The sequence below is a fragment of the Schistocerca nitens genome, chromosome 9 (assembly GCF_023898315.1).
Source record: "Schistocerca nitens isolate TAMUIC-IGC-003100 chromosome 9, iqSchNite1.1, whole genome shotgun sequence".
NCBI classification, from domain to species: Eukaryota; Metazoa; Arthropoda; class Insecta; order Orthoptera; family Acrididae; genus Schistocerca; species Schistocerca nitens.
This window is the reverse complement of record NC_064622.1, coordinates 267,802,878-267,830,189: the sequence shown is the minus strand read 5'-3', so window position 1 is coordinate 267,830,189 and position 27,312 is coordinate 267,802,878. Positions and strand designations below refer to the sequence as shown.

The window sequence follows — 27,312 nt, the reverse complement described above, 5'->3', positions numbered from 1 at the left end:
AATTTTCAGAATGAAATTTTTAATTTTAAAATGATTTCATTGGGATGACAATTATGAAAAAATATTAGAAATCGGTACAAAAACGCATTTAGTCTTCTGACAAGGAAAAACATTAAATATTGCACATAAGTTTTCAACAGATCATTTGATGATGGCTTTGACATACCACACACCAATGTTTTCTACATTCCATGAGGTTTTTGGGGCATATACTTCCTGCCACATTCAAATTATGTATAAACCAGTAGAAATGCTAAGGTCTCAAAACAATATCTATGATGTATAGGAATACACAGTTAGTTACTTCAAACATTCTTGGAATGGGGAAGATAGTGATTTGATCTGATTTTCGTGAAACAGATACACTGTGGCACCTATATACACACACCGCCCCGTTTGACTGCTCACAGCCTTCTATATATCCATCGCGTGGTCCGTAGTATTTTTCGTCAAGTTCCGAAAGCATCTCGCTACATCGTAACACTGGACAGATAAGAGATATAGACGTCTCAACGCTCAAAATTGCTTATTACTTCAGTGGGACACATGGATCCCATCAACCGCGAGAAGGTTAAGCCACAGTTCACACTGCTATGTGACACGTTGCAGTAGAGGTCGCGTGATGTGATGCCTATCGGAGCGTCACATTGGGATGATATAGCATGTGATACGATGTGCGAGAGACTCATTATACAAAAAGCCACAAGACAGCACAAATCACGTTTCTCTTTCACTTTAAGTTGCAATCATTAGCTTTTCTGAAGAGGGCGTTATTGTGGCTTATCATTATTTAAAGCTCAAAATATTGAGAAAGAAGAAGTATGGTGCACTCCACAAGGCTGTAAATATCAAAGCTAGTTCGGCTGTGGTTTCCCGTGAGCTCTCTCAGCACGAAAAATTCCACAAATATTACCGAATGAGTCCAAGAAGTTTCCACTTTTTGGAGCAACTATTATCAGCGACACAAATTTTGGACTTGCTATTTGTCCTGCAGAGCAGTCACGCAATACAATAACTTAAGTTGGCGATAGTGTGTGAATGACGTTAAAAATCCACCACGAAAAATTTATTTTTTGTAAGGGCACTTAGTACAGTACTTTCTTCGACGTATTACATATACAGGGTGGTCCATTGATAGTGAACGGACCAAATATCTCACGAAATAAGCATCAAGCGAAAAAACTACAAAGAACGAAACTCGTCTAGCTTGAAGGGGAAACCAGATGGCGCTATGGTTGGCCCGCTATATGCCGCTGCCACAGGTCAAACGGATATCGACTGCGTTTTTTTAAAAATAAGAACCCCCATTTTTTATTACATATTCGTGTAGTACGCAAAGAAATATGAATGTTTTAGTTGGACCACTTTTTTCGCTTTGTGATAGATGGCGCTGTAATAGTCACAAACGTATAAGTACGTGGTATCACGTAACATTCCGCCAGAGCGGACGGTATTTGCTTCGTGATACATTACCCGTGTTAAAATGGACCGTTTACCAATTGCGGAAAAGGTCGATGTCGTGTTGATGTATGGCTCTTGTCATCAAAACGCCCAACAGGCGTGTGCTACGTATGCTGCTCGGTATCCTGGACGATATCATCCAAGTGTTCGGACCGTTCGCCGGATAGTTACGTTATTTAAAGAAACAGGAGTGTTCAGCCACATGTGAAACGTCAACCACGACCTGCAACAAATGATGATGCCCAAGTAGGGATTGTAGCTGCTGTCGCGTCTAATCTGCACATCAGTAGCAGACAAATTGCGCGAGAATCGGGAATCTCAAAGACGTCCGTGCTGAGAATGCTACATCAACATCGATTGCACCCGTACATGGTGACGACTTTGAACGTCGTGTACAGCTCTGCCACTGGGCACAAGAGAAATTACGGGACGATGACAGATTTTTTGCACGCGTTCTATTTAGCGACTAAGCGTCATTCACCGATAGCGATAACGTAAACCGGCATAATATGCATCATTGGGCAACGGAAAATCCACGATGGCTGCGACAAGTCGAACATCAGCGACCTTGGCGGGTTAATGTACGATGCGGCATTATGGGAGGAAGGATAACTGGCCCCCTTTATCGATGGCAATCTAAATGGTGCAATGTATGCTGATTTCCTACGTAATGTTACTAACGAGATTACTGCCTCACAGATTTTTCGGCGATTGTGTGTACACCAGAAACACTGCATCACCAGCTTCGGTGTCTGTTGAAAGTTACCCAGTGACTAGTCCAGGTTTGAAATCACTGAGCTTTCCTGACCAACCCATTCCGCTTTTATCGCCTCCCTATGGTCAACACAATACGCCCCACCTCCTTTTCTACATCTACATCTACATTCATACTCCGCAAGCCACCCAACGGTGTGTGGCGGAGGGCACTTTACGTGCCACTGTCATTACCTCCCTTTCCTGTTCCAGTCGCGTATGGTTCGCGAGAAGAACGACTGTCTGAAAGCCTCCGTGCGCGCTCTAATCTCTCTAATTTTACATTCGTGATCTCCTCGGGAGGTATAAGTAGGGGGAAGCAATATACTCGATACCTCATCCAGAAACGCACCCTCTCGAAACCTGGCGAGCAAGCTACACCGCGATGCAGAGCGCCTCTCTTGCAGAGTCTGCCATTTGAGTTTATTAAACATCTCCGTAACGCTATCACGGTTACCAAATAACCCTGTGACGAAACGCGCCGCTCTTCTTTGGATCTTCTCTATCTCCTCCGTCAACCCGATCTGGTACGGATCCCACACTGATGAGCAATACTCAAGTATAGGTCGAACGAGTGTTTTGTAAGCCACCTCCTTTGTTGCTGGACTACATTTTCTAAGCACTCTCCCAATGAATCTCAACCTGGTACCCGCCTTACCAACAATTAATTTTATATGATCATTCCACTTCAAATCGTTCCGCACGCATACTCCCAGATATTTTACAGAAGTAACTGATATCAGTGTTTGTTCCGCTATCATATAATCATACAATAAAGGATCCTTCTTTCTATGTATTCGCAATACATTACATTTGTCTATGTTAAGGGACAGTTGCCACTCCCTGCACTAAGTGCCTATCCGCTGCAGATCTTCCTGCATTTCGCTACAATTTTCTAATGCTGCAACTTCTCTGTATACTACAGCATCATCCGCGAAAAGCCGCATGGAACTTCCGACACTATCTACTAGGTCATTTATATATATTGTGAAAAGCAATGGTCCCATAACACTCCCCTGTGGCACGCCAGAGGTTACCTTAACGTCTGTAGACGTCTCTCCATTGATAACAACATGCTGTGTTCTGTTTGCTAAAAAATCTTCAATCCAGCCACACAGCTGGTCTGATATTCCGTAGGCTCTCACTTTGTTTATCAGGCGACAGTGCGGAACTGTATCGAACGCCTTCCGGAAGTCAAGAAAAATAGCATCTACCTGGGAGCCTGTATCTAATATTTTCTGGGTCTCATGAACAACTAACGCGAGTTGGGTCTCACACGATCGCTGTTTCCGGAATCCATGTTCATTCCTACATAGTAGATTCTGGGTTTCCAAAAACGACATGATACTCGAGCAAAAAACATGTTCTAAAATTCTACAACAGATCGACGTCAGAGATATAGGTCTATAGTTTTGCGCATCTGCTCGACGACCCTTCTTGAAGACTGGGACTACCTGTGCTCTTTTCCAATCATTTGGAACCCTCCGTTCCTCTAGAGACTTTTATACTGATGGGCCCGTTTCTTGTGGCATTTAATAGTAAAAAATGGCTCTGAGCACTTTGGGACTTAAAGTGTGAGGTCATCAGTCCCCTAGAACTTAGAACGACTTAAACCTAACTAACATAAGGACATCACACACAACCATGCCCAAAACTGGATTGGAACCGGCGACCGTAGCAGTCGCCCGGTTCCGGTCTGAATCGCCTAGAGCCGCTCGGCCACCACAGCCGGCATTTAATAGTCATTTTCGCATCACATAGGAGTGATTGAATAGTTTTAATCAAATAGCGTGTATTCTAATTTCGAGATAAATTCTTCACTTCGAAATGTATTCTTAAGTTTTATTGATGTCGTGTCATATGGTATGAACTTTTTATGACTCATCACATTCGACAAAGAATTTCTTCTTAATTATAGCTATTTTTGCAATTTCTTTCCGTTACTTTATGGAAATGAGTTTACATCAAATGTGCCAGTACCAAATTTTTACGTGATTGCGACTGCTGGAAGACGCAGCAAACCATTCCCAAGCAATGGTGGAACATTTCGCCGTCTATGTAACGTGCTTCGTCAAGTAAGCGGCTTTCGATCTGGAAAACTGACCTATTTGCTGACTGAGCAGAGAGCCCCCTCCTAAAAGACTTAAACTAAACGTACGAAAAGAGCTGTAGACCAATAATGGTCCCTGGCTTCCGGCCACACGACTTGGACCGACCCCCGTACAGAAGGAAGAGCGAGGCAGTGTCCGGAAAATTCGGGAGCAGTTTGCTGCGCGAGTTGGTCGCTGTAATTCAGAAGCACCCGCTGGGTCTAGCTAGCTGGCTCTCTGCACTAATGAAGCACTTCCTCTGAGTACTTGTAGGAAATAGAGCGGTACGAAATATGGGAGGGCTGCAATTAGCGATTTATGACCCCGATCACTTGAGAGAGTAAAATTCTATGGCCAACTCGCGGCAGTGGGGAGGACTAGGCGAATTATCATCCGACATTCTCTTTGTAGTCGCCCGGGAATTTTTCTAGCTGGGTGTGGTTGTGCCATTCGCAGGGTACTAACTTTTCTAGGTCAATAATTTCTGCCCTGCGTTGCCTCATTAGGAAGAGTAAAACCTGTTATAACTTTTGAGGACGAACTGACAGCGTTGATGCCGTTGGAAGCAAACGTATCCGTAATTTGCAGAGCGAATGTGTAAAATTTTTTGATCACAACTGATGTTAAGTGACGGAAATTTGGAGCTGATCATGAAACGTCGAAATTTCTCTATCTCTCTCTCTCTCTCTATCTGTCTATCTATCTGAACATACAGCAGTGATCACTCCTTCCTAGGTTTCCAGTGGTATAAGCGCACGCAAAATGCCGTGGCCGCTAGATGCGCAGTCGGCTGGGGAAGCTTGGCGAGAGCAGCAGTGGTGGGGGTCGCTCAGAGCGCTGTAGGGAAATGTAGAGTGTTTGAGAGGAAGTGCCGTTCTAAACTGAAGACTACGCTCACATTCTTGTAAATATTAAGTGGGGCCCGTTTGCGCCGACACTTGCATGGCGACTATTCAAAAAGATCTACTGTCACCTCTGCTTTGGTTAGTATCTAAAAGGAATTCCGCCAAAAATGCAGCGACTTATTTTCAAATGGTTCAAATGGCTCTGAGCGCTATGAGACTCAACTTCCTGAGGTCATCAGTCGCCTAGAACTTAGAACTACTTAAACCTAAGTAACCTAAGGACATCACACACATCCATGCCTGAGGCAGGATTCGAACCTGCGACCGTAGCGGTCGCGCGGTTCCAGGATGAAGCGCCTAGAACCGCTCGGCCACATAGGCCGGCAATAACTGAGGAAAACAATAACTGAGGAAAAGTAAAGTCAGTACCTTATGAAAAAGCACATCCTCGGTAAAAAAAACTACTGTCTTCACATATGCTGTTCCAAAAACCATAGCACTTCTCATTTCCACCACCTATCGATGCCCCTTAAAAGTTTCATTCTTTCACAGAAAAAGTGTGCAGTTACTGGAATAACACGGTAGATAATGAAGTTTTATATAATAACGATATGGTAAAATAACTCCTCTTTGCGTGACATCATCTGCCAAAATCTCAGTTCGATTTATGAAATAGTTTACGAAATATGAGGAATGTTGTGGATATTTCACTCTAGCTTTATCGCTGGCGCGGCGCGATCGTAAATGAGTGTGCTACATCAGATCAATTTTCTGGAGGTTGGTGACAAATAGACACCTCTACCCAAGTCTAAAAAAATGTTAGCTAAATTTCATACGCAACAACATATTATGTAATATGCACCAAACGCAAAATCATAGCGACCTCTATTTTTCATTGCACACTTTTCCGAATTTCGCGCAGTGTCTTACTTTCATGTATATATCATAATAACAGTGACCATTAACGAAGTGATGGGCACATCAACATGAACCTGAAACATAAAACTATAAGCAAAGCAAAAATGAAACTTTTTTACCGAATAGTTTCAGTAAAATAGTTCCTGTCATCGCTGACCGGCCGAAAGATGGGAAACAGTTACCTGCCTCCCTTTCGAACAAACGAATGAACTCGTCCAGCGCGTTGGACGAAAACCGGTCACTACGCGTCGGGCGCGAGCTATATGTGGCACCAGCTTTCTAGGCATAGATGACGTTGTTCCCGTAAATTACGGAAGTGCGCGAGGGCTTGAATACCCCTGCCAAGTATCATTTAGCATAAACTAACACCAGACAATATTCATGCCTTAATATGCATTTTATCAATCAGAACAGGCATAACACCTTGTGTCTTTCACACCACAATGAAGTCTCAAAGTGAGAGATTATGCACCGGTACAATTCTATTGGTGTGGAGTTGGTGTGATAGCGTCAGAGATGTCTGATATCGGATTCACATCAGCCCAATTTGGGAACTACTAATCAGACCACTCAAACATCATGGTGTCCTTGTGGACAGAGAGTTATCCTGCTGGAAGATGCCATCTTGCAGCATGAAAGGATGGAATTGGTCCACAATAATGCTCACATAGTTCACAGTTGTCGTAGTGTCTTTGAGTACTGTCACAGCTCACACGAAAGCCCTGGAAAACTGCGAGTCACCTTTCATAGCATAATACACTCCTGGAAATGGAAAAAAGAATACATTGACACCGGTGTGTCAGACCCACCATACTTGCTCCGGACACTGCGAGAGGGCTGTACAAGCAATGATCACACGCACGGCACAGCGGACACACCAGGAACCGCGGTGTTGGCCGTCGAATGGCGCTAGCTGCTCAGCATTTGTGCACCGCCGCCGTCAGTGTCAGCCAGTTTGCCGTGGCATACGGAGCTCCATCGCAGTCTTTAACACTGGTAGCATGCCGCGACAGCGTGGACGTGAACCGTATGTGCAGTTGACGGACTTTGAGCGAGGGCGTATAGTGGGCATGCGGGAGGCCGGGTGGACGTACCGCCGAATTGCTCAACACGTGGGGCGTGAGGTCTCCACAGTACATCGATGTTGTCGCCAGTGGTCGGCGGAAGGTGCACGTGCCCGTCGACCTGGGACCGGACCGCAGCGACGCACGGATGCACGCCAAGACCGTAGGATCCTACGCAGTGCCGTAGGAGACCGCACCGCCACTTCCCAGCAAATTAGGGACACTGTTGCTCCTGGGGTATCGGCGAGGACCATTCGCAATCGTCTCCATGAAGCTGGGCTACGGTCCCGCACACCGTTAGGCCGTCTTCCGCTCACGCCCCAACAACGTGCAGCCCGCCTCCAGTGGTGTCGCGACAGGCGTGAATGGAGGGACGAATGGAGACGTGTCGTCTTCAGCGATGAGAGTCGCTTCTGCGTTTGTGCCAATGATGGTCGTATGCGTGTTTGGCGCCGTGCAGGTGAGCGCCACAATCAGGACTGCATACGACCGAGGCACACAGGGCCAACACCCGGCATCATGGAGTGGGGAGCGATCTTCTACACTGGCCGTACACCACTGGTGATCGTCGAGGGGACACTGAATAGTGCACGGTACATCCAAACCGTCATCGAACCCATCGTTCTACGATTCCTAGACCGGCAAGGGAACTTGCTGTTCCAACAGGACAATGCACGTCCGCATGTATCCCGTGCCACCCAACTACCCTGGCCAGCAAGATCTCCGGATCTGTCCCCCATTGAGCATGTTTGGGACTGGATGAAGCGTCGTCTCACGCGGTCTGCACGTCCAGCACGAACGCTGGTCCAACTGAGGCGCCAGGTGGAAATGGCATGGCAAGCCGTTCCACAGGACTACATCCAGCATCTCTACGATCGTCTCCATGGGAGAATAGCAGCCTGCATTGCTGCGAAAGGTGGATATACACTGTACTAGTGCCGACATTATGCATGCTCTGTTGCCTGTGTCTATGTGCCTGTGGTTCTGTCAGTGTGATCATGTGATGTATCTGACCCCAGGAATGTGTCAATAAAGTTTCCCCTTCCTGGGACAATGAATTCACGGTGTTCTTATTTCAATTTCCAGGAGTGTACTTCCCCCTGTGGACTGCGCCCGTGGCGTGGTGCACATTTCCACCAGCTGTTGGCGTTTCCGGACACGACCACCGACCTAGTGTAACAACAAACATGATTCATCAGGTCAGGCGGCACGTCTCCATTGATCCGCGGTACAATCTCGAAGTTCCAAAATGCCGTGCCCACTGCAGTCATAACTGGTTTGCCATACGAGCAGCATGGGGATACGTAGGAGTGTTCTGTTGTTCGGTCCCTCGTTCAACAATATGCGCTGCGCGATGTGTGCCGAAACACTCGTGCCTGCACCAGGAAGCTGCCCTGTCGTCAGGAATAATGTGAGTACCGCAGAATGTAGGGAGTAGTGGGCATGCCTCTGATGGAAACGAAATTACATTTCTAATTTTGTCAACAACAATGTGAATTAGTGTTCTCAAATGGAGATTGTGAAGTCAGTGTGATATAGAAGAATGGGATAAAATAAAAATATACTCATAGCAACAGAAAGAATTTTATCAGTTATGCAGTTCAACAGGAACCCACAATGTTGAGTCCATATTTCAGCGCAAGGATGTACCCCTAGAGACAACTGGAGGCAACAACAACGAGATAATGAAGATAAGTAAAAAGTTTTTCTTTTGTATATCTTACGCCTCTCGAAACTTTTGAAAATGGTGAAGCGACTAAGAGAATTTTAACAGTGAAGTGTGGGAGGGTAAGTTTTAATGTGAAAGTTACTTTGATCCTTTACATTTCCACACCAGTGTATTTCAGCTAGTATACTGTGCCTACCCCAGTTAGCCAACCAGGCTTCATAAGAAAGAATGACAAACACGAAAATAAACGTCACGTAGAGCTACAGAGGAAGAGCGCCGCCTGGGCTGCTGGGTACTCACTTGTCCTCGGTGAGGAACTTGTCGCCGTCGCTCTCGACGCACTCGCCCTTGGTCTCGATGTGCGTCGCGTTGAGTGTGATGAGGTGCGGCACCCCCGATTGGAACCATCTGCCGGCCCATTGCTTGGGGAACTGGCAGCGCCCCGACACGCCGGCTGCAACACACGAGCAAAGTGGCACCGTCAGCAAACGCTACACGGGGCAGCGGGCTGTGTGCTGCGGCGTAGCATACTCTTAAGGGGCGCCCGTCAGCGCCATGCACAAGGCATAGAATACCCATATTCTGTTCATGTGTAAAACAGACAAATTCTCAGTTCTAAAGATTACAGTGTTTTGGAAAAGACTAATCCGATTGTGAAGAATGAAAAGCCGCTGAATTTCATGGGTGACTGGAATGCAGTTAGGGGGGGGGGGGGGGGGGGAAGAACTAGAAGGAAAGGCTACAGGAGAATATGCTCCTGGAACAAAAGGAGAAAGACTTATTGAGTTCTGTAATAAATTCCAGGTAGTAATACCGAATACTCTGCTCAAGACTCACAAGAAGAGGAGGTATACATGGAAAAGACCAGATGATACGGAAGATTTCTGTTAGATTACACCATGATCAGAGAGAGATTTCGAAATCAGATACTGGATTGTAAGGCGTACCCACGAGCAGACATAGACTCAGATCACAATATAGTAGTGATGAAGAGTAGGCTGAAGTACAAGAGATTAGTCAGGAAGAATCAATAAGCAAATACTAAGGGATTACGAAACACGTTTGAAATACTGTAAGGCTATGGATACAGCAATAAAAAATAGCACTGTAGGTAGTAAAGTTGAAACGGGAATGGACATGTCTGAAAACGGCAATCACAGAAGTTGGAAAGAAAAACATTGGCGCAGACAAGGTAACTGCGAAAAAACTATGGGTAACAGAAGAAATATTTCAGTTGATCGATGAAAGAAGGAAGTACAAAAATGTTCAGGAAATACAGAAATACAATTCGCTGAGGATTTGAAGTAAATAGGAAGTGCAGGGAAGTTGAGACGAAATGGTTGCACGAAAAATGTGAAGAAGCCGAAAAAGAAATGACTGTCGGAAGGACTGACTCGGGATATAGAAAAGTCAAAATAACCTTCGATGACATTAAAAATGAAGTAGTTAACATTGAGGAGTGCAACGGGAATTCATCTGTTAAATGTAGAGGAGAGAGCGGATAGGTGGAAAGAGTATACTGAAGCCCTCTATGAGGGGGATTATTTGTCTGATGTGATAGAAGAAGAAACAAGAGTCTATTTAGAAGAGTTAGGGATCCAGTATTAGAATCAGAATTTAAGTGAGCTTTGGAGGAGTTAAGATCAAATAAGGCAGACTGCAGAGATACATTCCATGGAATTTCTAAAATCACTGGGGGGAGCGGCAACAACACGAATATTCAACTTGGTGCGTAGAATGTGTCCGACGACATACCATCTGACTTTCGGAAAAGCATCATCCACACAATTTCGAAGACGGCAAGAGCTGACAAGTGCGAGAATTATCGCACAATCTGCTTAACGGCTCATTCATCCAAGTTGCTGACAAGAATAATAAACAGAAGAACGGAGAAGAAAATTGAGGATGTGCTAGATGACAATTAATTTGGCTTTAGAAGAGGTAAAGGCACCAGAACGATAATTCAGACGTTGCGGTAGATAATGAAAGCAAGACTAAAGAAAAATGAAGATACTTTCACAGGATTTGTCGACCTGGAAAAAGCGTTCGACCATGTAAAATAGTGCAAGATGTTCGAAATTCTGAGCAAAATAGGGGTAAGCTGTAGGGACAGACATGTAATATACAAGAGCCAAGAGGGAATAATAAGAGTGGTCGAATAAGATTAAAAGGGTGTAAGACAAAGTCCCTGCTGTTCAATCTGTACATCGAAGAAACAATGATGGAAATAAAAGAAAGGTTCAGGAGTGGAGGTAAAATTCAAGATGAAAGGATATCAATGATACAATTCGCTGATCACATTGCCATCCTGAGTGAAAGTGAACAAGAATTACCTGATATGCTGAGTGGAATGAACAATCTAATGAGTACACAATATGGATTGAGAGTAAATCGAAGAAAGACGAAAGTAATGAGAAGTAGCAGAAATGAGAACAGCGAGAACCTTAACAATAGGATTTATGGTCACGAAGTAGATGAAGTTAAACAATTCTGCTACCTAGACAGCAAAATAACCAATGACGGACGGAGCAAGGAGGATATTAAAAGCAGACTAGCATTGGCAAAAAGGGCAGTCCAGGTCACGAGAAGTCTACTAGTATCAAACACAGGCCTTAATTTGAGGAAAAAATTTCTGAGAATGTACATCTGGAGCACAGCAGTGTATGGTAATGAAACATGGACTTTGGGAGAACTGGAACAGAAGAGAATCGAAGCATTTGAGATGCGGTGCTACAGGTGGATTGATGGGGTAAGGAGGTTCTGCACAGAATCGGAGAGGGAAGGAATATGTGGAAAACACTGACAAAGAGAAGGGACAGGATGGTAGGACATCTGTTAAGAATCGGGGGAATGACTTTTATAGTACTCGAGGTAGTTGTAGAAGGTAATAACTGTAGAGGAAGATAGAGATTGAAATACAGCCAGCAAATAATTGAGGACGTAGGCTGCAAGTGCTACTCTTGAGATGAAGAGGTTAGCAAAGGAGAGGAATTTGTGGAGGGCCGCATCAAACCAGTCAGGTTCAAAAAGAAAATTTGATTCCAATATCTCATTGATTAATATGCACTATCCAATCATTTGGGGTGAGTTCACCCTTCGCATTTATGAAGGCTTGTCCTCGGCTTGGGACACTTTCGATGAGGTGTTTGAATATTTGTGGAGGAATGGCAGCCCATTCATCCTCGAGAGTCGAAACCAAAGCAGGTATATTGGACGCTTGGATCAGGAGCAGACTCGTCGTTCTGATTCATCCCGAAGGTGTTCCATTGGATCAAATATAGGCATGTCAGTCGATTTCAGGAATGTTATTGCCCACAGCCCATTGCCTAGTAGACGTTGCTTTATGACAGCGTCTGGGGAGCTTGGTAGCCAGTGGAAGTGTTTAAATTGAGAAGAGTGTTCCTGGAGACACTCTAGCATTACTATGAAAATGAATGGATGCAGATGATCAGACAGGTTGCTTACGTACGTGTCACCTGTCAGAGTCGTGGACGTATCGGGGGTCCTGTATCACTCCAACTACACACGCCCAATACCATTACAGAGCCTCCACCAGCTTGAACAGTCCCCTACTGTAATGCAGGGTCCACGGATCCATGAGGTTGTCACCATATCCGTACACGTCCATCCGCTCGACACAATTTGAAACGAGACTCGTCCGACCAGGCAACGTATTTCCAATTATCAACAGTCCAATGTCGGTGTTGACGGGCCCAAGCGAGGCATAAAGCTTTGTGTCATGCAGTCATCAAGGGGACACGAGTGGGTCTACAGCTCCGAAGCCCATATCGATGATGTTTCGTTGAATGACTCGCACGCTGACACTTGTTGATGACCCAGCACTGGAATCTGCAGCAATTTGCGGAAGAGTTACACTTATGTCACCGTTGAACGATTCTCTTCAGTCGTCGTTGGTCTCGTTCTTGCAGGATCTTTTTCCGGTCGGAGCGATGTCGGAGATTTGATGTTTTACCGGAATACTGACATTCACGGAACACTCGTGAAATATCGTACGGGAAAATCCCCACTTCATCGCGACCTAGGAGATGCAGTGTCCCATCGTTCGTGCGCCGACTATAGCACCACGTTCAAACTCAATTAAATCTTGATAACATGCAATAGTAGCAGCAGTAACCGATCTAAAAACTGAGCCAGATACTTGTCTTATATAAGCGTTGCCGACCGCAGCACCGTATTCCTCCTGTTTACATATCTCTGTATTTGAATACGCATGCCTATACCTGTTCCTTTGGCCCTTCAGCACGCCTATACCAGTTCCTTTGGCCCTTCAGTGTATTCTTTCTACGTATTCTAGTGTGGTTGCATTTTTATGACTTCCCTCACGCCGTTTATCTGGAACTATTTCACGGCCTCGTTTAGATAAAGCCCCCCATTTGTTCGTGGTGGAAAATGAAGGAGAAGAGTCACAGTAGACCTTTTTGAGCTACTAATAAATTTCGGTTGACGTCAAACCTTCTCACAGGGAAAAAAAATTAATGCCTTACGATACTCGATTTTTGTACACTTCCGAGCATTCACGCATCATGCCCTGTTAAGACATACGCGTACGGGAAACTACTGGATGAAATGACAAGCAATTTGTTTTTCTTTATTGTTATTTCATCCCCCTCGGAAGGGGGTACAATTTCCGGTCTTCAGTCAAAATCTTTAAATTATAAATTACAAATGAAACAAATATCATTGATAGAGGGAGAATTCTACAGATGTCTTAAAAGCTATGAAAAGATGAATTTTGTTGGTGTTTACATGACATTAAACGGTTATTTGATTTTATTCGTCTTCTAAATTAAAAACAAAAGACTAAAAGGGAAATATTAAGCAACAATACATATTTAAAACACCTTGCAGGAACGGTGACGTTCTTTGAAATGGAATACTATTCTTTCACTAAAAGACTGAACGACTTACATTGGAAACAAGGATTTGAGGAGGAGAAAGGTGTTCAGTAAGGGTGAAGAGTGCGAGTATAAATACAGAGCCCCACTGGACAGTACCAAAACGGAGAAACAGGAGTGGTTTAGTGTGTGGGCAAAGCTGTAGTGCCAAGAGGAGAAGGGACAGGAAAAGATGGAGAGGGACGATGAAAGGGGGAATCCTGATGTGGAGTTGGGTAGTTGTGGAAGAGTTATAGCTGATACTATGCTTAAATATGGGGCCGGACTTCATCGTCTGCGAGAGTCCCTTAGGTGCGTTGGGATACGATATGGAGTGTGTATAGGTAGAGGGATGGCGGAATGTATTGGTAATGGCGTGGCATCGTGCGATCAGACGAGAAACACTGGGATTTGTTGGAATATACAGTATGTGATCAAAAGTATCCGGACACACCCAAACCCAAAAACATACGTTTTTCATATTAGGTGCATTGTGCTGCCACCTACCGCCAGGTACTCCATACCAGCGACCACTGTAGTCATTAGATATCTTGAGAGAGCAGAATGGGAACTCACGGACTTTTCTGAGGTAGGACGGAAATGGTTAGGTGAAAGTCGTGGATGAAGAAGGAACAGATGGTTCGTCCTATAATTAATGCCATTGTTTCGGTGGGATTTATCTTCATGAGCCACTAGTTACGCCAAAAGGAAACTGATTAAACTGGAGTTCGAGGGATTGTGGGGTTTTCCGGAGAGCTACGGAGAGGGCTAGGAAAGAAATGTCATCAGCACGAAGGATACTGGACCGGTGGAAGGGGGGGGGGGGGGAGGATGGTTTAGTATAGCAGCGGCGTGATTTGAAATTTCACAGGGCGCCTTTCAAAAGTTTTGCTTGGGAAAAATCTTTCACTAGCCAAAATCGCGTAAATTAAGTCTTTATTGCTGACAACCGGTTTGGCCAGTTGTAACAGTCATCTTCTGGTCTTCATGAAATTTTTGTTATAAGACATGCTTCGTAGTGAGGTGCTAACTCGCAATGGAACACGTTTTACCACAGAAATTTCTTGAAGCCCAGAAGATGACAGTTACATCTGTCGAAACCGGTTGCCAACAGTAAAAACTAATTCATGCGTTCTAGGCTATTGAGAGTTTTTCCTCAAGTTAGTTCTCAGCATGAGAAAATTCAGTCCCTTTTAAAATTGTATCGAACTCACGGGAATTGGGGGGGGGGGGGGGCATCTATCGGTGAGGCCACCAGAGTAACTACCTATGTACACATTGCAAAATCAAAATTCTACAAAACTGTCTTGAGAGTAGAGTATATGCGACTGGAGACCCTGTTATATGATTAAGGCTCGAAAACTTCCACTTGTTGTCGCCCGCTATCTTGACGATCGCCAAAGGCCAAAGCAATGTTGGCTCGTGCAGACCACAGCCGATGGCCATCCCTGGCCGCTATTCCGGGCTAACAAACAGCTCCCACGCAAGGTAAACCCAGCGGCGAAATTAGTGGTCGGCACACATGACGAACTATCTAACTGCCGGGCTGCGCTCGGTTGGCCCCGCATATATTACCAACACGTAACAATAACAGAATATCAAACAGGAATTACGGCTACCTATCACGGTTCGCTGGTACCTCGGCTGAGTTTCAAATCGTATCTATCCTATTCACACCACCGGCTGTGAACATACGAGTTGCGGCCAAACAATCAACAGGACGTAATGGGCGGCCCGAGACTACACAGCAGGAGTCTATAGATTTTAGCGAAATCATAACATACAACGCAATGGGTCAACTGAACAACTCGATTCTTTCCCCTTTCCTCGTCAATATCTATCCACGTTATATGTGGACAATAAACAGTTCACACAAGCAGAGAATAGTTGCTTTTGAAATGTGGTGTTGCAGAAGAACTGGTACATGGTGTAACTAATGAAGGCGTACTGAATCGAATCGGAAAAAACAGAAATTTCGGAAATTCGTGGAAAGTTCCTGTGGGACCAAACTGCTGAGGTCATCGGTCCCTAAGCTTACACACTACTTAAACTAACTTACGCTAATGACAACATACACATCCATGCCCGAGGGCGGACTTAACCTCCGGCGGGGGGAGCTGCGCGATCCGTGACAAGGCGTCAAAGACCGCGCGGCTCAGAAATTTATGGTACAGCTTGAGTAAAAGAAGGGATCAAAAATGGCTCTGAGCACTATGGGACTTAACTTCTAAGGTTATCAGTCCCCTAGAACTTAGAACTACTTAAACCTAACTAACCTAAAGACATCAGACACATCCATGCCCGAGGCAGGATTCGAACCTGCGACCGCAGCGGTCGCGCGGTTCCAGACTGTAGCGCCTAGAACCGCTCGGCCAACCCGGCCGGCAAGAAGGGATCGATTGCTAGGGCACATAATGAGCATCAAGGGTTCGTCAATTTCGTAACAGAGGGGTGTGTGTGTGTGTGTGTGTGTGTGTGTGTGTGTGTGTGTGTGTGTGTGTGTGTGGACGGGGGGGGGGGAGGGGGGACGAGTAAAAGGTAAAAATTGTAGAGGGAGCTTGACTACAGTTAGCAGGTTCAAACGGATGTACGAGAGCAGGCTGAAAAGTAATGTCTCCGAATTTTTTATTGTGTTCTCAAAGCTGCGTGAAGGTATTACATGTCATACATATTACGCGGCAGAATTCCCCACTTAGCTGACGCAGACTGCAACCTTCTGCCTCTAGAGGACTCCGAACTGTAACGTGGCGGAGTGTAACGTAACGATGCCGGTGTCTGAGAGATCCACAGAAAACTGAAAGCACGAGTTCGAAGAGACCGTTCACACATTGTGCATCATCTCCTTCAGCATCAAAATGCCAGACCACACACGAGCACTGCGACATCTTCATCAATTCGACGCCTCGGGTTCACTGTCATCAGTCGTCGTCCATATCGATAATCCACCGTACAGCCCCGATTTGTCCCCATCCGATTTTCATCTGTTTCCGAAACTTAAAGAACACCTTCGAGGACTTCACCTTCATAGTGATGAAGCGCTGCAAGCAGTGGTGAGGTTGTGGCTCTGTCAACAAAGTCACACATTCTACAGTGACGGTATCAACAAACTGGTCTCTCGTTCAGAGAATTGTGTTCGTCGTCAGGGTGACTCCGTTTAGAAATAAATATGTAGGCACGAAGAATAACGATCTTGAATCGTTTGCTTTGTTTAATAAGCTTTAAGAGATTTCAGATAAAAAAAAATCGGAGGCATTAATTCTTAGCAAGCCCTCGTAGCTTGCAGTAGCTGTGCAGAGATGATACTTGCACAGAATAGACTAGCCCGAAGATATGAATCAAATCAGTCTTCGGATAGAAGACGATAACCACAACAACAACAACAACAACATGTCACGGAGCATCACAATTAATTGTAACGTCAACATTTCGCCAGTTTTCTTTTCTTTTATTCAGTTATTTGTTTCTGGCTCATTGTGTCCCATATTTCTGTGTTACACTACATTTCGAAACTACGAAATTCACAGAATTAAGACGTGGCGCTTGAATGTTCTATTTGGGCTGATAAACATGACTGTATCGCGAAGAAAGTGGAGAATTTTTTTTTTTTCGCTCGCTGAAAGACATTTGTTCTGAAGATCTGATCTCAAATATTTAATGTAACTCACTTTAAACACAAGCTGTTTGTTCTGAAGATCTGATATAAAACGTTTAACTCATTTTAAACACGATGTAACACCCAGCTGTCAAGAACCGAATAGAATGTCTAAGATTTTATGAACCAAATGTCAGTAATTAATGTTAGGGCATCTGCCTACTGAGGAGGAGACCTGGGTTCAAATCCCAGCCTTGGTACAAATTTTTATGTGTCACTTAATCCTGCACACACACACACACACACACACATATATATATATAGTGGTCAGATGCCCTAACCACTACGCCACCCTGGCACAGTGGCTTCGCACAACTGTATGTACTACCCTAGCATGCCCGCCTCCTCAATAAAAATTCCCATTCACGTGTCAGCCTACTTGGTATTCCCCCTAAACTTGAACACCATTGCAGACGCTCTCCAACAGTACTGAAATAGCACCTCAGCATCAAACGAAACGGGGGATCCTGCCAGAAACCCAGGCGCAGCAGCTTTCATCAAATGAAGCTATATGCTTCCAGACACGTTTTAAAGTCTCACTGCAAGCTGTATTAAGGAGGAAGGCATGCTAGGGCAGTCTGTGCAGTTGTGCAGAGCTAGTGGGCCGGGGTGCTGTAGTGGTTAGTGCATCTACCTTGTGAGGAGGAGACCTGGGTTCGAATCCCAGCCTTGGTACAAATTTTCATTTGTCGCTTTATTCTGCAAATGTAGTTCAGAAGGTCTCTGCCATCATTTAGTTTCATTTGATTAAAGTATTATTTGCTTAAAATTTTTATTAATCCTGTCCCGAAACTTTTCATCCTCACGGGGTATTTTGTTAGCTAGCCAACAGTGCGGAACTCTATCGAATGCCTCCTACGTTCAAGGAGCACGGTGTCAACATGGACGCCGACATCGACATCGACGGCGCTGAGTCTTATCGTCGAAGAGAGCGAGATGTATTGCACAGGATCTCTTTTTTCATCTGTGAAAATCTGTACCATTAACGAAGATACACCCTGTAGGATCTGTCGATTACCTCAGTGTTGTTCTTTCACAGTGCTTTTTTGTTTGAGTCATCATCACTCTTCTGACCGGTTTGATGAGGCCCGCCACGAATTCCTCTCTTCATTTCAGAGTAGCATTTGTAACTACGTCCACAATTTTTCGCTGGATGTATTCGAATCTACAGTTTTTACCCTCTACAGCTCTCTCTAGTACCATGGAAGTTACTGGAGGAGGAGATTAATGTCTAACATACCGTCGACAACGAGTTCATTAGAGGCGGAGCACAAGCTCGGATTAGGGAAGGATGGAGAAGAAAAGCGACCGTGCCCTTTCAAAGGAATTATCCCGTCATTTGCCCCATACGATTTAGGGAAGTCACGGAAAACCCAAATCAGAATGGCCAGACGCGGGTTTGAACCGTCGTCCTCCCGAATGCGAGACCAGTCTGCTAACCTCCGCGCTACCTCGCTCTTTATGGAAGTTATTGCTTGAAGTCTAATAGATGTCTTACCATCCTCTCGCTCTTTCTTGTCAGTGGTTTCCATATATTCCTTCCCTCGCCGATTGTCTGGAGAAAGTCCTCATTCCTTAACATTATCAGTCCACTTCATTTTCAACATTCTTCTGTAGCATAGCACCAATGCTCCAATTCTCTTCTGTTCCGGCTTTCCCACAGTTCATGTTTCACTACAATGCTGTGCTCCAAACGTACACTCTCAAAAATTTTTTCGTCACATTAAGGCCTACGTATGATACTAACAGACGTCTCTCGGTCATGCCTTTTCGCCAGTGCTGCTCTGCTTTGTATGTTCTCTTTGCTCCGTGTGTAACTGATTATTTTGCTATCTAAGTAGCAGAATTCCTCAACTTCATCTACTTCGTGTTCTCAAATTCTGATTTTAAGTTTCTCGCTGTTCTCATTTCTTCTCCTTCGCATTACTTTCGTCTTTCTTCCATTTACTCTCAATCCATATTCTGTACTCGTTAGACCGTGCAGTCCATTCAAGAGATCCTGTAATAACTGTTCACTCTCACTGTGTATAAATGTCATCAACGAATCTTACTGATATTTTTCACCTTGAATTCTAATCTCACTCCTGAACCTTCCTTTTCTTTCCGTCGTTGCTTCTTCAATACATAGGTTGAACAGTAGGGGTGAAAGATTACATCCCTGTCTTAGATCCATTTTAATCCGAGCACTTCGTACTTGGTCTTGCACTCTTATTGTACCCTCTTGTACTTATTGTATATTACCAATCTTTCTCTACAGCTTACAACTATTTTTCTCATAATTTCGAACATCTTGCACCATTTTACATTGTCGAACGCTTTTTCCTGGTCGACAAATCCTATGAACGTATCTTGATTCTTCGTAAGTATTGTCTCCATTATCAACCGCAACGTCAGAATTGCCTCTCTTGTGCCTTTACCTTTCCTAAAGCCAAACTAATCGTCATCTAACAGATCCTCAATTTTCTTCGGTGTAGTACTCTTGTCAGCAATATGTGGACATGAGATGTTTTTTTCCTGTTTTGTTTAAATTATTCCACAGAAACAGTAACGAAAATGGCTACCTTACAATGAAATGAGATAAATAAGGTGACAGATAATTGCAGTCATAAATTACAGCATTCCTAGAATTAGGAATGATATTCAGTCTTTAGCAGCAGTTAAGCTGATTGTGGGATAATTCTCGCACATATCGGCTCTTGCAATCTTCGGAATTTTGTGGATGATGTTTTTCCGAAACTCTGATGCTACAAGGTTGCGTTCCATAAGTAATGCGACCAAATTAATAAAAAAATCATTTATTGAATATATTCGTACAAATAATCAAAAATTTTCAAAATAGCACCCTCTTGCGTCGATACACTTCTGGAGGCGGTGTTTCCATGTCTGGAAGACATCCTGGAATGCCTTTTCCGGTATGTCCTTTAGAACTGATGTAACATGCACCTGGATGCTTTCAATCGTCCCATTGTTTTCCTTTCATGACTCCTTTTAACCGAAGAAACAAAAAAAGTCAGCGGGAGCCAGGTCAGGACCGTAGGGAGGCTGGGAACCAATGGGGTCTTGATCCTGGCCAGGAAGTCGTTGACAATGAAGGCGCTGTGATCGGCGCGTTGTCATGGTGAACTTTCCACATGTACTTGATGTCGCTTCGGCAGCGCGAGACCCTCCTTTTCAGTCATTTGAACACTTCCAGGAAGAAAGCTGAGTTCACTGTAGTCCCGGTAGGTACGAATTCGTGGTGGACAATGCCTCGGACGTCAAAGAAGACAATGAGCATGGTTTTGATCCCGGTCTTGCTAATGCGTGCCATCTTGGGACGGGGCGACGATGGGGTGAGCCATCTGCCTTTTTGTCTCAGGGTCGTACTAAAAAATCCACGACTCATCACCAGTGATAACTGAGTTTAAAAAATGAGGAGCATTTTCATACATTACCAACATTTCTCGTCACCGAGAGATGGTGCTCAAAAAACTTGTGCCAAAAGTGCACAACTGTTTTACAAGGCTCTTCTGGTCTGACACAGTCCACAATTGAAATTCGTCTTTTGTAAATCCTGGAGTCATCTTTTGAGTGCAGCTTGGCAAGATTAAATGATCATCTCATCCATAACGATGAGAAACGTAAATTTTTTACATTTGTTGGTTTTGTTAGGGCGTCTACTTCTACTTGGGTATCCCCGTCCAGGTTCAGAAGAAAATACTAGAGGTGAGTAACTTATCCTCTTCCCAAGAATGAGAAGAAAATATATTGAAGGCAGCATGTCTTTACTTTTAAGAAACCTAAATTTCGTGGCATTTTAAATGAAATTGTCAAGAGCATATGGAGAAATATTAGTAACTCATACCGGAGAAATATATGACATAAAATGGTTTCATTAGGTCCAAATGTGTCAGCAAAACAAAACAAATGCATTCTCTATCGTGTGATGACCACGTGATTCACATTGCGCGTCGGCAGAACTGGCGGCTAGTCGCGACGCTCACGGAGATATATGAGCCCCAATCTCGGAAGCGGAGATCGATATCATTCTGATCTCAACTTTAAAAATAATTTCGATATGTTAGCTTCTTTTCATCGGCAACGATGTATGACCTAACGTGAACAATACGCAAAGTAGCCAGCGATCACATTTTTCACTGTACGCAATTCAAATTTTATGCAGTAGGTTACTTGTAAATTAAGTATGGGAACAACTGTGACGAATATCGAAAAAATAGACACCTCATTATCAAGCTGTGATGTGAAACTGTAAGGTACGCAAACATAAATTTTTTGTGCCTTTTACTTTCCTCACAATCGATAGAGAAGTAATATACAGCGAAAAAAACACGCAAAACCGGAAGAGATACTTTTCAATTTTTTAAAGTAAAAGGAGAATCTGTATCGAAAAACTAACTCTGGGAGCCGATGTAACTTTGTTCCATTAACATACAGTATTTTTTACAGCAATAAAATCGGAATTCTTATTTTTCTTATGTATTTGAATCCGCCGCCGCGACAGCGAAACAGCGACGACTCCTGTCGTGTTGCGGCCGTGTCGCCGTCTGCCAGGGTGGGAAAAGAGGAGGGGGCAGCGTCGTAGTCGCAGTCAACTGTCGCGTCTTGCACAACGTAGCTAGGCTGCTGATAGTGACAGCGGCGTAGCAACGTCCTCGGGAGACCGCTACAGTCAGCTCGTGCAGCCGTCTGAGCGAGCGTGACCGCCCGAGATTCAATCAGGCGCGAAGCCACTTCACGTGCAGGTACCGCCCGTATCAGGAGCGACGGGGCGCTTCGCACGGGGCAAAGCGCTGAAGCCGTCTGAGCCGCAGCGATAACCGACAGGGATCCGCCGGTTGCCGCTGCGTCGGCAATGCTGATGACAACGGCTTAATGGCGGCCGGTGGCGGTGGGGGGAGGGTGGTGGGAGGAGGGGAGGGGCAGATAGCAGCAGGAGGAGGAGGTGAGTGGCACTGAGCTGACTGACCACACACGAACCCAGTGGTGCGGTTACGGCAGTCGATACGACGTGTGCTCTACTGGGGAATGGGAGAGGGGAGAGGGACGGATGGAAAGAAAGAAGGGAGGGGACGTGAAATGACAAGGGGTAGAGAGAGAGAGAGAGAGAGAGAGAGAGAGAGAGAGAGAGAGAAAGGGGGGAGGGTAGGAAGGGAGTGTTTGATTCACGATACAGTCTTATGAATTATCACGAGCGTCCCCGCAAGACGACTTACCGGGTGTGGCAGACTGTTGTTCTGACACCACTATCTGTTCCCACCTTTTCTGTTCTGTTCACGAACAATGACGGGCGGCAAAGCTCCATTTGAGCTTTAATTTGTACGATTTTCTCTTTGTACACTACTGGCCATTAAAATTGCTACACCACGAAGATGACGGGCTACAGACGCGAAATTTAACCGACAGGAAGCAGATGCTGTGATACGCAATAGATTAGCTTTTCAGAGCATTCACACAAGGTTGGCGCCGGTGGCGACACCTTCAACGTGCTGACATAAGGAAAGTTTCCAACCGATTTCTCGTACACAAACAGCACTTGACCGGCGTTGTCTGGTGAAACGTTGTTGTGATGCCTCGTGTAAGGAGGAACGACATTGCGCCTCGCGTTGGTCGAGATCCAATGACTGTTAGCAGAATATGGAATCGGTGGGTTCAGGAGGCTAATACGGAACGCCGTGCTGGATCCCAACGCCCACGTATCACTAGCAGTCGAGATGATAGTCATCTTATCCGCATGGCTGTAACGGATCGTGCAGCCACGTCTCGATCCCTGAGTCAACAGATGGGAACGTTCGCAAGACAACAACCATCTGCACCAACAGTTCGACGACGTTTGCAGCAGCATGGACTATCAGCTTGGAGCCGGGCTGCGGTTACCCTTGACGCTGCATCACAGACAGGAGCGCCTGCGATGGTGTACCCAACGACGAACCTGGGTGCACGAATGGCAAAACGTCATTTTTTCGGATGAATCCAGGTTCTGTTCACAGCAGCATGATGGTCGCATCCGTGTTTGGCGACATCGCGGTGAACGCACATTGGAAGCGTGTATTCGTCATCGCCATACTGGCGTATCACCCGGCGGGATGGTATGGGGTGCCATTGGTTACACGTCTCGGTCACCTCTTGTTCGCATTGACGGCACTTTGAACAGTGGACGTTACATTTCAGATGTGTTACGACCCGTGGCTGTACCCTTCACTCGATCCCTGCGAAAGCCTACATTTCAGCAGGATAATGCACGACCGCATGTTGCAGGTCCTGTACGGGCTTTTCTGGATACAGAAAATGTTCGACTGCTGCCCTGGCCAGCACATTCACCAGATCTCTCACCATCTGAAAACATCTGTGGTATCGTGTTGAAGCTGCATGGGCAACTGTACCTGTACACGCCATCCAAGTTCTGTTTGGCTCAATGCCCAGGCGTATCAAGGCCGTTATTACGGCCAGAGGTGATTGTTCTGGGTACTGATTTATCAGGATCTATGCACCCACATTTCGTGAAAATGTAATGACATGTCAGTTCTAGTATAATATATTTGTCCAATGAATACCCGTTTATCATCTGCATTTCTTCTTGGTGTAGCAATTTTAATGGCCAGTAGTGTAGTAATTTCGCGAGGTGTACGACAGAGTTTCAGCTTATCCCCGACGTCATTCAATCTGTACATTGAGCAAGCTGTAAAGGAAACCAAGATGACATTTGGAAAGAGCCTTAAAGCTTAGGGAACAGATATTAAAACTTGGAGGTTTACTGACGATATTGTAGTTCTGTCAGGGATGGTAAGGGCCTTGGAAGAGCAGTTAAACCGAAGGAGTGTCTTGAAAAGAAGTTACAAGATGAACCTAAAGAAAAGAAAAAGAAGCTTAAAAATGAAGTCGAGTTAAATCAGGCATGCTAATTAGATTAGGAAATGAGCCGCTAAAAGTAACAGATGAGGTCTGGTATCTGGGCAGCAAAATAACATGATAGGCGAAGTCATGAGGATATAAAATGCAGACTGGCTATGCTAAGGAAAGCGTATCCGGAGACGAGGAATTTGCAACATCGAATATTAATTGAAGTGTTAGGAAGTAACTGTCTGGAGTGTAGCTTTGCACCGAAACAAAACGTGGATGATAAGCATTTCAGACAAGAAGAGAATATAATCTTTTTACGTGCTGTGGGAGATTGCTAATAATTGTACGAGTAGATCGAGTTGTCGATGAGGAGGTACTGCACAGGATAGGGAAAAAAGAAATTTACGGCGCAATTTGACCTAAAGAAGGGATCCTGAAATGTCAATGAATCATTAATTTGGTACTGCAGGGAAGTGTGGTAAGTAAAAATTGCAATCAGGGAGTAAGGAATAATGTAAGACGGTTCTAAAGGATGCAAGCTGCAGTAGTCATTCTTAGATGGAGACGCTCGCACAGGGAAGAGTACCGTGGAGAGTTGCATCACAAGAGTACGAGGAAGAAATAGGTTGCCCGACTCTTCTCTGAACGTACACTCTCGAAATTTCATACACAACGCCTCTCTTATTGCGTTGTCACTGGAGATGGTTGAGCATTTCCTCTACGCTCTTCCGCCAAATAATCGATCCGCGAGGAAACGAGCGGTTTTTCGTTGGATCATTTCTGTCTCTTCGATTAACCCTACCTCGTAAGGGTCCCAGACTGTTGAATAGTACTCAAGAATAGATCGAACGAGTGTTTTGTAAGCCAGTTTTTTTCTCTGGACGAATTACATTTCTTTTAAGATTCTTCCTATGAATCTCAGCCAGCCATCTGCTTTTACTACCTCTTTTTTTTCAGTTTCAATATTTTGTTGATACAGAACCAACAACCGTTTTAATACTTCATGAACCAATTGTTAACATATATGTCACAGTTGCATTACATATGTCTTACGACTAGTTTCGAACCAACTGGTTCATTCTGAAGCCTGAGCTGCTGAGGCTGCAATGAAAGTGCCTGATCTTGATAACGAACATCAAAATAGCAAAACATGCTTTATAAAGTGATCGCAGATGACTGCCACACTGTGTGCCTACATAGCAAGTCGGAGTCAAACTTCAGAGAGCAAGCGTGAACATGTTGACACCAATATCTGGGTGAAACACTTTGTAGGAATATGAAATGGAATAATGGGTAAAGCGGGTAGTAGGCTTCGGCTTATTGGTAGCGTAATGGGCAAATACAACCAGTCTAGGAAGGAGATTGCTAACAGATCACTCACGCGACTCACTGTAGAATATTGCTCAAGTGTATGGGATCCGTACCAAATAGGACTAACGGGGGATATTGAATGTATACAGAGAAGGGCAGCACGAATGGTCACATGCCAGACATACCAATCAGCTTACAAGCTTATAAGACTATGTCTGTTTCGCTGATGATGATGATTGGTTTGTGGGGGCGCTCAACTGCGCGGTTTTCAGCACCCGTACAAATTCCCAACCTTTGCTCAGTCCAAACTCGCCACATTCATAAATGATGGTGAAATGCTGAGGACAACACAAATACCCAGTCGTCTCGAGGCAGGTGAAAATCCCTGGCCCCGTCGGGAATCGAACCCGGAACCCCGTGCTCGGGAAGCGAGAACGCGACTGCGAGACCACGAGCTGCGGACTGTCTGTTTCGACATATGTATATGTGGGAACGTGCCCGTCTCCAAAAAACACGGAAACTTTTTATTTTAATGTGACACACACACCACCAATAGTCACATCTGAAAATGGCCTAGGGTCGAAAATAGCTAGTAATGTTTTTTGGACGCATGGTGAATTAAGGTTTGTTGGTTGACTGAATTACGGGAGGGGACCAAACAGTGAGGTCAACGGTCACATTGCATTAAAGGAATAAAACTGTCAGCCTACAATGATTAAAATGGTTCCATCATTTAGACGATACACCGAAGCTGTGGAACTGTACATAAAAACAGAACTTTGGTAACATCTGTTTTATTTAAAAACGTGTTAAGACTTTTAACACTAAAAAGTCGGAGGCATTACATATCAGCACGCTCTCGTAGAATCTGTTTCCTGTGATGTTCTTGAAGCCTGGAGCATACTGCCCTACCTATTTTTTAATACAGCAGCTACATTTGACCATTGGGAACTACTTGTCCTCCTGCTAAAGCAAAGATTTGCTTGCTGGCTCTGTGGAATAATAGGTTACTGAATACTTCTTTATCTTCCCAATATTACCTATTTCTGAAGACAATTTAGCAACAAATGGTAATACACATATTTCTCTAGAAATCGTTTGGTGTACTCTTGGTGGATATACTAGTGTTTTAGCTTGAGTTCGCTTGAGTTCGCTGGTAACAATAGTTTTTGTCCTTTATTCCGAGAGTGTGTAGTTCTTGCTTGTTTTCTATGGGGAATGGGTGATGGGATAATAACGTTGTACCTTTTTTGCATTTCCTGTTCCTTCATACTACTAATTAACTTTTTCTGAGAAAAAAAGGAAAGATATTCTGTCCTAAGCTCTTTTGTAGAATCACATACAAAGGTTACATCAACCACAGCTCTAAAAAAAAAGAAAGACGACGCGTAGGCCCGTTTCTGTCGCCACATGACGTGGATGTCACGCATACGTAACAAGGAACGCGGAAGCCCCAGGACTGAACCACGTGGAAGTGCTCTCGCGATATTACGGCAGTCGCCGGCAGTGACACGTTACCGAGCGGCGCGGCACGGCACGTCCCACGCCGTAGAATGGCATCGCGACGCCCTCCGGCGCCCGCGTCTGCCGGCTTGGCGGCGCCCACACCGTGTTGCGGGACGCCGCCGCACCGCGGCGCGCAAATCGCTTAAGCCGGCGAGTGGCGCTCACAGCACGTCTCGCACGGGAGTGGTTCCGCCAGAATGGCGAGGGTGGGCGGGGGAGGGTAGATGCCGCTCTTCACCCCGGCTCGACGAATTTAGTGCCGGCTCTAGGCGTAGCATTCAACTAGAACGTGTCATCCTCATCGACTGCAG

The 27,312-nt window shown here is 44.9% G+C and overlaps 1 protein-coding gene across 1 annotated transcript in view; it reads right to left on the bottom strand.

Annotated features, from left to right (window-relative positions):
• LOC126204176 (uncharacterized) overlaps window positions 1-27,055 on the bottom strand; it is a 117,019-nt gene extending 89,964 nt beyond the window's left edge. Inside the window, exons 1-2 of the mRNA XM_049938581.1 lie at window positions 27,014-27,055; window positions 9,101-9,291 (exon numbers count right to left, since the gene is read on the bottom strand). Of these exons, the coding sequence (XP_049794538.1) occupies window positions 9,101-9,291; window positions 27,014-27,055 (233 nt within the window). The remainder of the gene's footprint in view (window positions 1-9,100; window positions 9,292-27,013) is intronic.
• Window positions 27,056-27,312: the final 257 nt, after the last annotated feature.